Source organism: Cynocephalus volans, chromosome 5 (assembly GCF_027409185.1).
Source record: "Cynocephalus volans isolate mCynVol1 chromosome 5, mCynVol1.pri, whole genome shotgun sequence".
Classification (NCBI taxonomy): domain Eukaryota; kingdom Metazoa; phylum Chordata; class Mammalia; order Dermoptera; family Cynocephalidae; genus Cynocephalus; species Cynocephalus volans.
The window spans coordinates 145,007,610-145,025,979 of NC_084464.1; the positions used below are offsets into that span (position 1 = coordinate 145,007,610).

The 18,370-nt window shown below is 37.5% G+C and overlaps 1 protein-coding gene across 2 annotated transcripts in view; it reads right to left on the minus strand.

The window, feature by feature from the left end:
• EPM2A (EPM2A glucan phosphatase, laforin) overlaps positions 1-18,370 on the minus strand; it is a 94,496-nt gene that overhangs the window by 8,467 nt on the left and 67,659 nt on the right. The window contains exon 3 of one of the 2 annotated variants that reach the window (XM_063096857.1): positions 1,746-1,987. The exons of the other annotated variant lie outside the window; for it this stretch is intronic. Within the exon in view, the coding sequence (XP_062952927.1) occupies positions 1,746-1,987 (242 nt within the window). The remainder of the gene's footprint in view (positions 1-1,745; positions 1,988-18,370) is intronic. 2 annotated transcript variants of the gene reach the window in all.

The following is an 18,370-nucleotide window of genomic DNA, read 5'->3' on the forward strand; positions in this document are numbered from 1 at the left end:
TCAGACTGCAGGCCTTGAAATTCAGACTGTGCCTCTTTTTAGCTCGGTGACCTGTGCAGGTTACTTAACTTTTTTATATGGTAGTGTCTTTCTCTGCAAAATGGAGATAACTGCCATATCTGCCCAGAGTCTTGCTATGAGAATTAAATGAGCATGTAAATTGCTTAGGAGAGTGTTTGATGCATAATGTACGTTTGGGGGAAGAGGGCTGATGATAGAAACATTTCTAGGCTAGGCATCACTTCCTGCCGTCTTCCTCCCAGAACAGCAGGGCACCAAACACCCTTACTTTGTGCCATTTCCACAGCTCTCTGCTGCCCCCTGCTGACATCTGGTTGATACTATCGGTGTAACTTGGTTCTGGCTGAGATAGTTAACCTCCAATCCGTTTCAACAAGTACCTACTCTACAACCAATATCTTTCCTCTGAAGTCCCACGCCTCTGTGCCTTGGCCTCTGCAGCTTCTTCTACTTAGCATGCCTTTCCTCCTTCCACGTCTGTTGAGGCCGTGCCGACCTCAAATGCTATGGCATTCGCGAATCCTGCCTGTGTTCCTCCACAAAACGTGCTCCTCCAACGCCATCACCTCCTAGAGCAGTCACTCGTTCCTCTTTTGCCCATTCTTTTCTGTACTGTGATTCATTTTGAACTCGTCTTACTGCCTCTTACCATTAGAACAAAACTATGACTTACTTGTCTCTGCTTCCCCAGCAGCACCCAAGCCATACCATAATTCCCTTTGCACAAAAGCATGCTCAGAACGTACTCGTGCAACAAATGAAGACCCACAATCACCACCCTACCCCAAGCTGAGTTCTTGCTCACATTATTTCTCACCTTAACGATTGCGGTAACCTCCTAACTTGCCTCCCAGACCCACTTCCAATTCATTCTCTACATGCACTTTTGGAGGAAAAAAAGAAATGGTATTTTGGCATTTCCCAGCCTCCCACCCTTTCAACTGTTTCTACTGTTTTAGGATAGAGTTGAAAGTCTTTATTGTGGCCTAAATCTTACAAACCCCTTTTCTGCATTCTCCGATCTGCAGCCACATTGGTCTTTCAGTTCCTGCAACACTCTAAGCTGCTCCTTCCACCTAGGACGCTCTCTCCCACCTCATTCTTCCCCAGTCCACCCTCAGACTTTATTTCAAATATTACCTCCCAAGAATACTTCCATCACCACTTTCCCAGATCTGATTACCTCTACATGCTCTCACAGCAATATATATGTATCTTTCAAACAAAAAAAAATCATAGTCTTAAATTTCTATTTTTAGCCATTTGATTAATGCTTGCCATCCCTATGGGACTATAAGCTCCATGAGGACAGATGTTGTGTCTGTCTTTCTTTACTGTTGTGTTCCCAGCCACTAGCATAATGCCACACCTACAGTAGATACACAATAAATATATGTTTAATAAATGAACAATTTTAAAAGCCACATTAAGGGCTGGCCAGTTAGCTCAGTTGGCTAGACCACAGACTTATAACACCCGAGTCATGGGTTTGGATCCCTGTACCAGCCAGCTGCCAAAAAAATAAATAAAAAGCCACGTTAAGCAGAATCTTAGCCATGATGTCAAAAAGATATGTATTAAGTATATTAAACCTAAAACATTAGATTTATTCCAGCTCTACCATTCATATTTAGGATATTCAGTTATAGATAGAGAGAGAGAGATAGCAAGGGTTTCTGTGAACACACTCAGCAAGGAGCCAGGATGATTGCGCTGATCCTTACCTTCAGTGCTCATATCCGGTGTTGGCATCCAGATGTAGACCAAGCCTTCCTCCTTATACAGCTTAATCATAGTGTCTGGAGTCATGGGTTCTGGGTAGCGGTTACAGCCTGAGGAATTCTGTACGATATCCCACTCAGTCTGGAAATTCATGACAGCCGTAATCCCCAATTCATGCTTCAGTTTGATGGTTACATGTTCCACTTGGCGAGGGCAGCTACCCAGCCAGATATTTGGTAGAATTCTAATGAGAACATATGGAGTCATCTATTACTATTGTGGTTCTGATTTGAGGTTTAAGGAGCTGCATAAAACATGTAGTATCAAAATGCAATTAACCTCTCAATCTTACAGACAAAAAGCTAAATTTTTAAGAATATGAGAACCAATATTATTATTGAAAGAAAAAGAGTATATTTGAGGAGTATATTGAAAGAGTACATTGAAAGAAAAAGACTGTTGCTGTTTTGGGGAAAACAAATAATGCAATTAACTAGAATGCCAGGAAATGGGCATTAGCAAACCAAATCTAGCCACTTGGGAAAATAAGCCTACCAAGCTGTACTTATTCCATGAATGCATACACGGTTCAGCATTATGAAACCCATCAACACATTTCAAATACTAACAAATTGAAGGGAAAAAACTCGTCTAATTATATCAATAAATTCGGTAAACATTTGTTCAAATTCAAGTCATTCCTGTTTAAAATTCTATGTAAAAATTTAAAATAGTATGAGACCTTTTAAACATGCTAAAGATCAGAAACTAACAATCAACTTCTTTTAAATAAAATCAAAATCGGTGTTGCGCAGATGAGGGGTCCAGGGCAGCGCTGGGCCCCGGGGGTCCCAGAGCGGAGTGAACTGGCGCTGTGGACGCAGAGAGCACGAGGTTCCTGCGCAGTTGCTATAGTGGGCGCTGCAGGGGCCAGGCCCGGGAAGACGGAGCCCCGCCTTACCAGCACTGTTCCTCTCTCTGAATCTGGAAAGGATGCCTGCTGCACGAAGGAAATCCAAATCCAAGGCACCAGTGACATTTGGGGACTTGGCCTTCTACTTCTCCCAGGAGGAGTGGGAATGCCTGAGCCCCATTCAGAAGGATTTGTATGAAGATGTCATGTTAGAGAACTACCGGAACTTGGTTTCACTCGGTCTTTTCCTTTCGGAGGCCAAATGTGATCACCTTATTGGAGAAAGGGAAAGCGCCCTGGATAGTGGAGCCAGTGAGAAGACGCCCGGGCCCTGACTCAGGGCCTAAGTGCAAGACCAAGAAGTTACCTCCAAATCAATGCAACCAGTCTGGGCAAAGCATCTATCACAAACCAGTTTCTGCACAACAAAAAGTTCCCATAGGGAAGAAGGGCCACAACAAAAATTCAGCCCTAATAAAACCCAAGAAAGGTCATTCAGGGAAGAAATCTTTAAAATGTAATGACTGTGGGAAAACCTTTAGTCGAAGCTTATCTCTTAAACTTCATCAGAATTCTCATATTGGAGAGAGGCCTTATGAATGCAGTAATTGTAGAAAAGCTTTTAGACAGATCTCATCCCTCATTCTTCATCAGAGAATTCATGATGGAAAAAATATCCATGAATGTGATAAATGTAGGAAAAAATTCAATCAGAAAACCACCCTTATTCTGCATAGGAGAATTCATGATGGAAAGGAAACCTTTATTTGTGGGAAGGCCTTGCATCAATTCCCATCTCTCAGTACACATCAGAAAATTCACATCGTTGAGAACATCCACCAGTACGGAAAATGTGGGAAAGCCTTCAGTCGGATGTCATCCCTTTTACTTCATAAGAGAATTCACAATGTAAAGAAAATACATACATGCAATCAATGTGGGAAAGTCTTCAAAAAGAAATCAGTCCTTGTTATACATAAAAGAATTCATACTGGAGAGAGAACCCTTGAAGGTGAGAAGGTCTTATCTCAGAGTCTACAGAAGAGAAGGCACCATTTAGAGAATCCTTATAAATGCAGAAAATGTGGGAAATCCTTTAATAAGATTTCACCCCTTATGCTTCATCAGAAAATTCACACTTCAGAGAAACCCTTCAAATATAATAAATGTGAGAAGGTCTTCAAGCGGCTTTCAACCCTTGTTCTGCATCTAAGAACTCACAATGGAAAGAAACTATACAGATGCAATAAATGTGAGAAGGTCTGCAATCGGCATTCATCCCTTATTCAACATCAAAAAGTTCATAAAAAGAAAAAGAAACTCTTTGAATGTAAGGAATGTGGGAAGATGTTTTGTGGAACTGCAAACCTTAAAATACATCAGAACATTCATTCTGAAGAGAAACCTTTTAAATGCAATAAGTGTAGTAAAGTTTTTGGCCGCCAGTCATTTCTTATTGAACATCAGAGAATTCATACTGGAGAAAAACCCTATCAGTGTGAAGAATGTGGGAAAGCCTTCAGTCATCGAATATCTCTTACTCGACATAAGAGAATTCATACTGAAGATAGACCCTATGAATGTGATCAGTGTGGGAAGGCCTTCAGTCAGAGTGCACACCTTGCCCAACATGAAAGAATTCACACCGGAGAGAAGCCATATACATGCAAAACATGCGGGAAAGCCTTTAGTCAGCGCACATCCCTTATTCTACATGAAAGAAGTCACACTGGAGAGAAACCCTATGAGTGTAATGAATGTGGGAAGGCATTTAGCAGTGGTTCAGACCTTATTCGACATCAGAGAAGTCATTCTTCAGAGAAACCCTATGAATGTAGTAAATGTGGGAAGGCATATAGTCGGAGCTCATCCCTGATTCGACATCAGAATACACATTCCGAAGAAAAAGCCTAAGTGGTTTTAAATCCATGAAAGTAAAGAAAGAGGCTGTTAAAGAAGCAGAGTCAGAGGCATGGGAAAAAAGGTATTTGTCTATAACATATATTTTGTATATATGGGACCATTTCATGATGTCACTTTGAAAGCCAAAAAGCAAAAGTCATTGGTGACTTTTGACCTGAGGATTTGAAATCAACTAAGGCAAGCTTAGAAAATGGGATCTGTCGTTATGACTGAAGACCATTTTTTATTTTATAAGAATTACTGTTATTTTATTTCTAGTGTAGTGTTAATGATGTTTCATTGGTCACAAGAAAGTGGAATTGTGAAGTCCATTTTTGTGAATGGGACTTAAGACTGATTTAAGGTCACGTGAAAAGAGTATGAGTCTGTTCCTCAGAACTAGAACTATCAAATGTAAGGAACTTCCTCGTAAAACAGGATGCCACTTTCAGCTGACAGAAACTTGTGGGTGAAAATAAAGAAGAGTGAATCTTTAGGGCTGTAAAGATAGCACTCATAATGGTATGGAGCAAAGAGTCATTACCATATTGTCTCCTTGGATATGAGGATAGATAATCTTCAGAATGTAAAAATCTAACATGCCTGAGACAGGCTAACAGGAAAAGAACAAGGATGTCTCAAAGAATGAGAAACTTCTGAGCAGGGAGAAATTATTTGTTATTGTTTTATGTGAAAATAAATTGTCTGTATTTTTGTGAATAAATATCAGTATTTCTATGTAATGCTTGTGTGCAACAAGTGTTTGGTGGAATGTGGATTGTTACGGACTGTTTGAGTCCCCCCAAAATTAATGTGTTGAAGCCCTAACCCAAATGTGATGGTATTTGAAAATAAGACCTTTGGGAGGCACTTAGGTTGAGAAGAAGTTGTGAGGATAGGGCTTTCATGATGGTATTATTGCTTTTATAAGAGACATCAGAGAGCTTGCTCTTTCTCTGCACCATGTGAGAAGGGCACAATGAGAAGGCAGCCATCTGCAAACCAGGAAGAGAGCTCTCACCAGAACCTGACCATACTGGCACCCTGATCTTGGACTTTCAGCTTCCAGAACTCTGAGAAGTAAGTTTCAGTTCTTTAAGCCACTCTGTTTATGGTATTTTGTTATGGCAGCCCAAGCTGACTAATACATGGGGAAAACCCTAAATCTGGGCTCTCTTTCTGTCAGCTGTTCACCATATATAATAGCTTTCAGTCCCCTTGCTCCAGCTTGTGCAAAAATATGTAAGAAATAAAATCAAAGATTTTTTTTGGTTTTTGGTTTTTTGTAATTATATATAGTTGGATTCTTCTGTGTAAGTTTTCCTTCTTTAAAAGCTGTTTTTGAGAACACCTGTACCTTGTTAAAATGACTTGGTGAAATGTATGTCCACAATGCCTAGGTCATTCTAACTTTGACCACAACTGAGAAAAAACAACCAAAATTGTGAGGAGTAAGTATGCATGCTGGATAACAGAACAACTAACTTTCTATTTAAATTTGTCCGTTTAGATTTATAAAGTAAGCATAAAAACTCACCACGTGGAGCAAATGGGTGAGCAAACAGCACAGAGGAGGCTCATGGAGAAGCATGTGTTTCCTTCCTCCCCTTTTATACACACACACACACACACACACACACACACACACACACACACACACACCTCTCTCTCTCTCTCTCTCTACCTTGTTAATTCCTCTGCCAATCTGCCACAGTGTGTTTCCTTCCTCCCCTTTTACACACACACAGACACACACACACACACACACACACACCCACACCTCTCTCTCTCTCTCTCTACCTTGTTAATTCCTCTGCCAATCTGCCACAGAGGTTGGTTTCAGGTCAGTGGTCATATACCTGAAGAGTGGGGAGGAGCAAGAGGATGCCCTGCCCACGGTCACCTACTTTCATCAATATTCTCTCATTGTTTATTGTATTTCTTGCCCATCTTGGGGATTTCAAGAATGCATTGGAATGACAATACATTACAAAATAAAATCTAATTTGGAAAATAAATAAATAAATAAATAAAAATAAATAAATAAATAAATAAATAAATAAAATCAAAATCAAGATTTATTACATTAGTACCCAATATTTTTCTACACATTTCCTCTAATATTACAAGGAAAGAAGAAGAAATACCAATATAACTATCAATAAAAAAGAGAAAACATTATCATTATTTTTTCAGGTGTGATTTTATATCTAAAAATCCCTGAGGCTGAGCCCCACACTCAGAGTTTCTGGTTCGTAGGTCTGAGTTCAGAGTCCAAGAATTTGGATTTCTGACAAGTTCCCAGGTGGATACTAACACTGCTGGCTCAGGGGCCAAACCTTGAGAATCATTTCCCTAAAAGATTCAACTACAAAAGCTATGAGGAGTATGTAAACTGTTAATATTAAGATATCTAGATGAGGAAAAATAGACAAAAATCAGAGAGCAATAACCAGAAAGAAGTAGAGCAGGGGAAAAAATCTCATTCAAAAATAATAACAAAACTATAAAACATCTAGGCATACATTTAATGAAAAAGAACTATAAAATTCTTTTGGAAGACTCTGAACAATAAATGCTGGTGATGTTGCGGAGAAAAAGGAACTCTCATACATTGTTGGTGGGACTGCAAAATGGTGCAGCCTCTATGGAAAACGGTATGGAGGTTCCTCAAACAATTGCAGATAGATCTACCATATGACCCAGCCATCCCACTGTTGGGAATATACCCAGAGGAATGGAAATCATCAAGTCGAAGGTATACCTGTTCCCCAATGTTCATCGCAGCACTCTTTACAATAGCCAAGAGTTGGAACCAGCCCAAATGTCCATCATCAGATGAGTGGATACGGAAAATGTGGTACATCTACACAATGGAATACTACTCAGCTATAAAAACGAATGAAATACTGCCATTTACAACAACATGGATGGACCTAGAGAGAATTATATTAAGTGAAACAAGTCAGGCACAGAAAGAGAAATACCACATGTTCTCACTTATTGGTGGGAGCTAAAAATAAATAAATTCACACACACAAAAAAAAACCCTGGGGGGGAAGAAGACATAACAATTACAATTCCTTGAAGCTGATACGACAAGCAAACAGAAAGGACATTGTTGGGGGGGAGGGGGGAGAGAGAGGAGGGAGGGAGGTTTTGGTAAGGGGCAACAATAATCAACCACATTGTATATCAACAAAATTTTTAAAAAATTAATTAATTTAAAAAAAATTCTTTTGGAGGACATTTAAAAAATAGCAAGACATACTGGGCTCTTTAACTGAAAGACAAATTCATAAAATGTAATATCACAAAATTAATATTTACAAATAAATATATAGATTTAATGCATATTACAAGTATTATAACTTATTGCATATAGTATATATCACTGACAGTGTTTGGATGTATTGTCCTCCCAGAACTCATGTGGAAGTCTGATCCCCACTGTGGCAGTGTTGGGAGCTGTTTGAGTCATGGGGCAGATCCCTCATGAATGAATTAATGCTCTCCCTGGGGGAGGGGGGTAGTGAGTGAGTTCTCACTCTATTAGTTTTCACAAGAGCTGGTTGTTTAAAAGACCCTGGCACCTCCTCTCTCTCTTGCTTCTTCTTGCCATGTGATCTGCTTGTACCCACCAGCTGCCTGCCGCTTTCTGCCATGAATAGATGCAGCCTGAGGTCCACACCAGATGCAGCTGTTCCAGAATCGTGGGCCAAATAAACTTCTGTTCTTTATACATTATCCAGTCTTGGGTATTTTCTTACACAAAAATGGACTAATACAATCACCTTGCTCACTAATTATTTCACATGTGTACATTCTCACCAGAACCAAAGGTAGATACTGTATTTCAACTTTACTTGTATCATGCCACCTAGAACTTAACTAGGTTGATTATAGGGCATTCAGACTATAGTTATTAGATAACTATGCTAGAAATTACTGACGCTCACCAGTATTCCCTCTCACTAAACTTCCTCCCTGCCTTGAAGTTAGCCATGGCCATGGGACTTGCTTTTGTCAATAAAATGTGAACTGAAATGACATGTGCCACTTTCAGAGGGACATATTTCAGGCATTACACATGATTCCTCACGCTCTCTCTCTCCCTGCTGCAACAATCATGAAAGCACGTGTGGATACTGAGCTTCTAAAAGACTGAAGCAGCCTGGAAGGTTAAGCCACATCAGGGAGGACAGCTGCCCTAGAGAGCTAATGGCTGGCTGTGTTAAGCCAATTTTGGCATCGTTTGTTACCACAGCATTATCTGTCTTTTCCTGACTAATACAATGCCTAAATAATTGATTGCTTGAAATCCCTAATATGCAAAAAAGAAATTGAGCAGAGGGACTACATTCATAGTTATTTCCTTTAATCTTGAGTTTAGAGCAGTGGTTCTCAACTGGAGGCAATTTTGCCTCCCAGGAGATATCTGGCAATAACTATGGAGACATTTTTGATTTCACACTGGGTGTTGCTGCTGGCATCTGTTAGATTAAGACCAGGGATGTTGCTAAGTATCCTACAATGCACAGGACAGGCCTGTACAACAAAGAAGTATCTAGTCCAAAATGTCAACAATGCCAGGGTTAATTAAGAAGCCTTGGTTGAGGAGAAGGGAATTGGTATAGAACGCTTTACCACTTGCAGGGAGGAAGGGAATGCAAAATAGGAGTAAGACCAACATATCTGACCCAGAGAGTTGTGGCTCATCAGTTACAAGTTTCTGATACTAATATGATAGTCCATTTCATATTTTAAAATATGAATGTATGCACATAAAGGGAGCCTAGATAATGAAGAAAACGGCTAATATTAGCTGAGCAGCACTATAACGTTTTTAGCATGGAATAATGGAAAGGGCACTAACGTAAGCCAGAAAAACTGGATTCATACACCAATTTTAGCATATTTTCGATAGCACTTGGCAAATAAGTGTCTGATGTTAGGCCAAGTCATTTATCATCTCTGAGCTCTTGGTGCGCCCATCCTTAGAAGGGGTCAAAAATAGCTAACGCACTGGAATTTTATAAGGAGTGAATACAGTTAAATAATGTATCTGAATAGGACTGAGGCTAGTGGATGCACAATAAACAAGAGTGGAATTTGTGTCTAGTTATAATGATTTACTTTAATAATTTACTTTGTATTGTAATGACTATCCAGTTAATTTCTCATTGTCTGTATATCCTTCATTTGAATGCTGCAGGGTATGGAAAATTCACCCTATTTTTTAATACAAAATCTACCTTGTTGGCTTTTTTTTTTTTGCTTTTTTTCCTTATGACTGTTATTGTCATTATTGATGTTAACATGAGAAGCCGGTTGACTAATCCTTGAATGTGGGTATTACCCATCCTCAACCCAAGTATCTCATGAGTTCTAGCACTGTCTTCCTAAAGATTGAGCCCTACTTACCCTATAGTAGAGGAATAAACTAATTTTTTTTTTTTTTTTTGGCTGCTTTGATTCTTGTCTAAAGCATTATTAGGAATTTCCTTGTGGACATCCTTATTGAGAATTATTATGGAAAAAATAAACAGATAAAAGAGAAAAGTTAGAAACCCAGGAAAGACTCAATAGTGATGAAAAGAAGGGCATGAGATCCAAAGGCCTTTTCACCTTACTCCTGATCCCAAAGAATTCTCAGATACTCCACTGGACCCAGTGGACTGAGAGAAAGACCCTGAGCAAGGACACTTGTAGAGTGCCCAGGAGCTATGATTGGTCAGGACATTGTCAGCTGAGTATTCAGTCTTCACAGGAGTGGAAACTTCACACCCCCGGTTGTTGTCCCTTCCCTCTGGCTGTTCAGTGGGGTCAGGACCTGCCTCTATCTATATGTTCTCTCTCTCCTTCCAATTATCCCTTAACGATTCCTCCTCCAGGAACCTACTGGATGCCTAGTGGGGTGGTAGTGTTGGGCTTCCATATGTACACTTGGAGGTTCACCTGAGCACACTAAAGCACCCTAAGCTGGAAAACAGGACAGTGGACACCTCAGTTATATAACCAAGAAACATAACCTATTGAACAGTAATGAATTTCTCACTGGCAAAATCTTACAGTGGATTGGTAAAACATGAAAATGAATACGCATGACAGGCAAGCTAAATTCCAAATGTTACTCAGAATTCTCAAATATTGCAGTCTTTGAGTGAGCAGCACTTAGTATTTAGCTAGTCAATAAATGCCAAAATAAAGTGGCTGGCTGATTTTTCACACAGGGTTTTCAGATAAGCTAAAGAATAGTTCATAGAGATATACAAAGGGTAAATCAAGATATTTGAGCCCACAAAATAAAAAATCAGAATCTCAAACTACAGTCAGTATATAGAATCACAGGTTATTGCTAAAAGAGGTATCATTCTATTATCTTGTTCAGCTCTGGTCTTCCAACGTTTTTAAAATGATAAGGAAACTCAGAACAAGTCAAAGATGAACAAGCCTGAAGTTGGTACCTTAACATATGTATTTCTCACATTGCATTTCTGGGGGAAATAGCTCTTAAAATATACACCTATATTCTCTCACACACAAATAAATACCATTTTTTGTATCAGATGTTTCTAACTTTTTGATAACATAATTGATTCCTCTGCCAGATATGCTAGAAGTCAGAGTTCACACTTAAGAAATGAGTACATAATAATTCCTGATTTTTAAAACAAGATGCTCTAACCCTAAGAGACAGGTAACTAAAGATAAACTCTGAAATCAAGCACTGTATGAAGGACAGAGAATTATAGTTATGAAGTGAATGGTACTGAGCATTATATGAGACGCAGAGTCAAAGACTGCCTTGCTGGAAACACACGAATCAATGGATCTGCTTAGTCAAACAGCCAAAGTGCCCTTTATATGCATCCCATTTCAGTTTGTTTTCTAATAATAGGTGATATATTTCTAGTCACATGACACACTGGAGGTAACAGGATGCATGATATACTTTCTAAACAGTAATTAAATTTTTACTTATCCATTCAAAGAGGATGGTTTGACACCATTAAAAATCAATTTTTACTCATCTCATCTTAGTTTTATTATTCTTTTGGTGACAATGATATTTTAAGAAATTTTTTAAATCAGGATTTTTTTAAAGTAAAAATAAGCTTGTTGAAATATGGTATTTAGGGAATAAAAAGTCCTATAAAAGTCCTTTTAATGAAAGACATATCCAAATTCAAAGAAACAATAGAATAAAAGTTATAGTTTACAATTACAGTAGTCCCTCTTATCCAAGGTTTTGTTTTCCACGGTTTCAGTTACCCAAGGTCATCTGCAGTCTGAAAATATTAAATGAAAAAATTCCAGAAATAAACAATTCATAAGTTTTAAATCACTTGCCTTTTCTCAGTGTGATGCAATTTCATGCCATCTGGCTCCGTCCCACTAGGGATGTGAATTTTGTCAATTATACGCACACTGTACATGCTACCCATTCATTAGTCATCAGCCTCATCTGCTCCTGACAGCCAGCCATCATCATGGCTGGGTGATCCAGGATCACCCAAAGCAGATGATCCTACTGATGTATTGTGAGAAGGTCAACAGCAGCCTACCGCTGTCACAATGTCTACCTGCATCGTCCGCCTCCCTTCATCTCACCACGTAGCCGTTTTATCTTACCTCATCACAAGAAGGAAGGGTGAGTACAGTACAATATTTGAGAGCGAGAGAGACTATATTCACATAATTTTATAACAGTATATTGTTATAATTATTCTATTGTATTATTAGTTATTGTTGTTAATCTCTTACTGTGTCTAATTTATAAATTACACTTTATCATAGGTATGTATGTACAGGCAAAAATATAGTATACGTAGGGTACTATCTGCAGTTTCAGGCATCTTGGAACATATCCCTTGTGGATAAGGGGAGACTACTGTATATTGTAAATTATATTCTAAAACTTCCAGAGAATTACTTTATGAAGAATTCACTATTGATCGTGAGTTATAGCAAAGATTTATAGCAGCTCTACTATAGACTATTTGGAAAGGTCAAAGAGAAACCAACTGTACCAAATGAGTATTGACACTCAGTCAACCCAGAATAGACATTCCCAAACCTGGCTTTGCATTCAAATCATGTGAAGTACTTTTACAAAAGCATTTATTACCTCCATGCCAGAGATACTCATAAGGAGGCTCTGAGTGAGGCCTGTGATTCTGTGGATTTAAAAAAAATTTTTTTGTTGTTGTTAGAAATTAACCAGATTATATGTGCAGCCAGATTCCAGAACCCCTAGCCTGGTAGGTCTCCATATGCATGTAAGAGAAGCTTAGTATATAGAATTCAATAACTTTTAATAGTAATAAAAAATATGGAAAAGAGAGGACATGGCCTTGCTCAGCTCTGTACATGTGCATACAAAGTTAAGTCCTTACCTTTGTCCAAAAATAGTTTCAAGAATGCAAATGACTCCTATATAGAGAGTGAGGAATGGGAGATTATCTGTTGTGAGAGACAATGTGTGTTCATGTGATTAATGCATAGCATCTTCTACAAAGTCAAAATTAAATCTACTTCTGAGTCATGACAATATTTGATATAGTTATGTGCATTAAGAATGTTCTTTTGTAGAAAAAAATTAACAACTTGGGTTTTGACTATTCTGCAGTGATTCAACCAGACTGAATTTAAATGAAATCTATCCTTGTAATATTATAACTTAGCTAAAGCCCAGGGGGGAAAAAGTGGATCACTGGCATTCTGGAACCTAACTTTCTTGGGCTGCAAATCAAAATCAATTTAATTCATTTGAATGAATCTGGCTTTGCGGTTCCAGGTAATCCATCACAATACTACACCGTTTGTTTCACCTGTCAGGCAGAGGGGCCTGTGGTACAACAGCTACTGCAGCATAGAAATCAGAGCCTGCTTGCTCCACCTCAGCTGTCAGTCAAAGGAGGCGTCACTGGGAATAATGAGAACCTCAGGCAGAATGAGCAATCCAAGCGCTTTGCAAAAAATCACCAACAGGGTATTGACAGAAGTGGGTGTGGACAAGACAAAAGATGTCAGGAGACAAGTCCATTATATGGACTCCACATCTCAAGTTCCATCACTAATGGCCATGAGAAATGACAGAATAACCTTTTCCTGAAGGTGAAAATTAGCATTATTTTGTGTCCATAGAAGAAAACAAGATTAGAAAAACCACAGGATTGATGGAATCAATGTATGAACATAGGCTTGTGTTTACTTATCCTACCAAGAGACCACAACTATTGAACCACACCGCCCTCTTCCCAGCCCCCTCTCAAAAACAGAGAAAATAGATTTTGCCAGGTCTCTTTACAAAACCCAGCTAAGAATTTAGGAGTTAAAAAAAAAATTAGCATACTTCCTAAGTTGGATAATTTTGCTGCACTTACATTATTTAATATTTTACGGGCAACTCAATGTGAAATTAAGATGTGATCTGGTTTTTACCTAACGCATAAAGAAAAAAAAAGTATCTGTCTTGTAAATTAAATCTCCTTAGTGGGAAAGCAAGAGAAACATTAAAATCAACCTCTAGTAAGCTCTAAACTTCATTAGCACCTATAGCTCCTTCTGTTGAAAATTTGTCTTTTAGCATCAAGTACCAAGTTGTTAATGCCAAACTTCTACCCCCAAAGGGTGCTTATAACAGGCTCCAGTTAAGCTGAATAATTGCTCAAAGACAAATTCCGATTCAGAAAGTGAATCAGAAAGATACTAATTAGCTTCTTTATTAAAACATAGTTTTATTATAGTTTGCTTATGGGTCATAGACTATAGTATATAGACAACATATGCTAATCTCTATAAGTACGGTTAGTTTCTTACCTTTTTCTTTTGGATGTGCCATGTAGTTTATAGTCATATGCAGCAAATATTTTTGACATAATGTTCTAATGTTTTCTATATTATAAAATATATAATTTTATATATTTTATAATATATAAATATATATTACATATAATATATAGTCATTTTATAATATAAATTTATAATTCTATAATATATAATAAGTTTTATAATATATGATTTTATAGTGTATAAAATTTATAATTTTATAACTATGAGATTAAATTAATTATGAAGGCTTGTTATGGGTTGAATTGTGTCCCAAAAAAACTCCTCTGTTGAAGTCCTAATCCCTAGAAACTCAGAATGTGACCGTATTTGGAGGTGGGGTCTCTACAGATGTAATCAAGTTAAACTGAAGTTGTTAGGTAGTCCCTAATCCAAAATGACTGTGTCCTTGTAAGATAGGGAAATTTAGACACAGACCCAGAGGGAAGACAATGTGAAGACACAGGGAGAAGGCAGCATCTACAAGCCAAGGAGAGAGGCCTGGAACAGATCCTTCTCTCATAGCCCTCAGAATCAACCCTGTGAACACCCTGACCTTGGACTTTTAACCTCCAGAATTGTGGAACAATAAAGTTCTGTTGCTTAACAATAAATTTCAGCCAGTCTGTGGCACTTTGTTAACCAGCTGCCTGACTAGACTATTGGGTTTCCTTCTTGGTCTCATGACTCAGTTCTAAAGCTCTGAGGTGTGTAGTTTTAATAGATGTGGTACAGTCTTGGGCTCCATTACATGGGTTTCAGAGAATGGGCCTCAATTGAGAATCACCTGGAATGTATAAGACTCAAATTCATGAATTCTTAAATGTCTGAGTGCAAAAGAGTTTTGCCTTCTAGTTTTTGAGCATATGCTACCCTGAAAGGTGATTATATTGACAGATCACGGTGATAAATAATGCAACTAGCACACTTCACTGTCTTAAAGTTGGTCACCAGGTAACACAATGATTGAGGAAAATAACTAGGCTAGCAACTTCAACTGGTTACCTTGATACAGACTTAAACAAATGTTCCATTAAAATATACTCTTAGCATGTTAATTTTGTTTCCAATGCTGAGCATTCCTTGAAGGAGTAAAATGTCGTATTCAAAATTTTTTCACGTAATGAACTTGAAAGTATTTGTTTAAAATTAATCACTTTCATTATGAATTAGAAACTACAGAAGAATGCAGAAGTCATAAAAATTTAAACATGTGAAATTTTTTGTATTTGTTTTAACGTCATTCTATCTATTTGACCAACATGTAATGATGCCTGCTTTCTGCCAATAACTTGATCATCAACAGTGAGCAGGACAGTCAAAGCATGCCTTCATTTGAGCCTACGTTCTTTGAGGAAGACAGGCAACAAGCAAACAAGCAAAATGCATAAAACTTACAGAATTAATTTGTAATGTGCTTTTGAAAACATAAACAGGGAATTAAAACAGAGAATCACAGGGGAGTCTGACTTTAAATAAGACAGGAAAATTCTCTCTGAAAAGGTGACATTAGAAAAACTAAGACCTAACATAGGAAAAGGAGCCACGTGCACAAAGTCCTTATGGTGAGAAAGAGTCGGGTATACTTTAGAAATTGAGAGAACTAGAGACATGGAATGAGATGAACAAGGGAATGTGGGATGACATAGGTTGAAAAGACCATGCAGTGCCTTATTGCACTTAGGGAATTTGTACAATAATAGAAAAGCAATGAATAACCAATAAAGGATTTTTAAGTAGAGGAATGACATGGACTTATTTAGAATTTTTAAAAGGTAACTGGCTGTTATACAGTAGACTGGGCAGGAGGTGCAGCAGAAACTATAGAGGAAGAGGGAAGACCTTTGGGATAGTGACGGTTTGGAGCGTAGTAGGCGGTGCAGATTGATGTGGGTACGTTCAAGATGTCCTTTAGCAGTAGAACCAACAGAACGTGCACATTAATTAGATGTAACGATTGAGGGAAAGGGAAGATTCAAAAATGACTTTAAGTTTACCAATGTAATATTATAATCTACATTTTCTTAACTAGGTCTGCTCTGAATGAAGCCAATATCTAAAAGTTTGTTTTCTATGTATTTTTAAAAGATTCAGACTTAACCAATACTTTGTTTACTAGGCATCATGCTAATGGCATCCATACTTCCTTTCATTTTGTGCCAATCTCTATTTCTATTATGGAAATGTTGATAAAGCACAGTTTTAATGATAAACTTTGTACACAGGATACATAGCCCATCAAATGAATGGGTTAAATTTCACTCATATTATACTCATAATTTACATTATATACTCATAGTTAACTTATAATTTATGAGTTAAATTTAACTCATATTACACAGAAATATCCACTATAGACAAAGTGGTACACAGTAAAACAGATTTGTTTATCTAATCAAGTCACTAAAGAGGCACTTTTAAAATTTGTTCTTTGGATCTGTAGGTCTTTATTTCAGCTCTAGAACAAAAATGAATTTAGAAAACAAGACAGCTGGAAAATGAAAAAAAATCATGATTATTTTTATATTATTGTCTTCTTCAATGCCAACTAATTATTTGATTTATTAAAATATAAGGAATTCCTGGTGTAAAAAGGGATTCATTAAGAACTTTGAACAACAACAGGTATTTACATTATAATTTTCTGGACCAAAAAAAAAAAAAGAAAAAGTTTGAGATAGTTGTATGATTATTATTCATCTAGACCAATGCTTCTTAAATATTAATATGCAGATAAATCATCTGGAGGTCATGCTAAGATACAGATACTGACTCAGTAAATCTGAGTTGGGGCCTGAGAGTCTGCATTTTCACACATTCCCATGTAATGCCAATGCTGCTGGCCCTTGGACCACACTTTGAGTAGTAGCAAAAAGCACTTTAACAATTTAATCTAAATACCATTATTACATTATTACACATCATAATCATTCAATACAATTCATAATGCTCAGGTACACTGGGGAGTAAACTAAATAAGATCCTCCTGCTAAAGCAAACAAAAAGACAAGCATTTTATCTTTATTGTGGATGCTACTATCAGAGGCCAAATATTAACCACGTAGAGGCTCACTATGTTAAATAATTTTCCTAATTACAGAAAATTTAAAAATCTCTTTAAAACTCCTTCCTTGATTTCCTAGTAAAGAATTCGCAGGAAGCCAAATGACTGTGTTTACATGATGATTTTCTCTGGTTTTAAAACATTCCCTTTTCTCCTTATTTACAGGGCTCATTGGCCTCATGACAGGGACCTAAAATTCCCCTTTCCATTATATTTAGAAATGCAGCTTAAGATTTTTTTATATATGAATGCTGAAAATTGGGAAAAATACACATAAGACTTGAAAGTTATGGGACACCCAGGAATTTAAATGGCTGGGAGTTCTGATGCAACTAGCAGTGTTGCAGTCAGGGATGTCAGAAATTAGATCAGCTTCCAGAAAGACAAACAATAAACATTTCCTCTCTTCTGTGAGATATGAGTAGTTAGAATGGTAGGGACAGAGGAGAGATACATCACTAAAAATATTGCAATGCTGGGACATACAAAATCCCTGGGATGTTTTGCTTTTTCATTCAGCACTTCATGGTATCCAGACAGAAATCATGATGGTCACTAAACCCTTCTAAGGATGTGCAAGTCAGAAAGGCCTCTGTCTTCTTTAAGTTACCCAAGGATACTGAGGATCCATAGATATGGGAAAAGAGACCAAGTGTTAGTGACACTTGATCTATTTATTTTATTTCCAACTAGAAAGGTCTTGAATAAGCAGTCAAACATGTAGTTTACTACAATTAACAAAGAAAATTAATTACCAATCCTACCCAAATTAACACTGTCATATTTAAATTGGTAAATCTTAAATAACCCTAATCATCATGAGAGTGCATTCAGTTATATGGTGCTCCTCTTTGCAGTTAATTCATCCTGTCAAGACCTTCAGAATACAGTTTGGTTTAAGATCATCTGTCCCA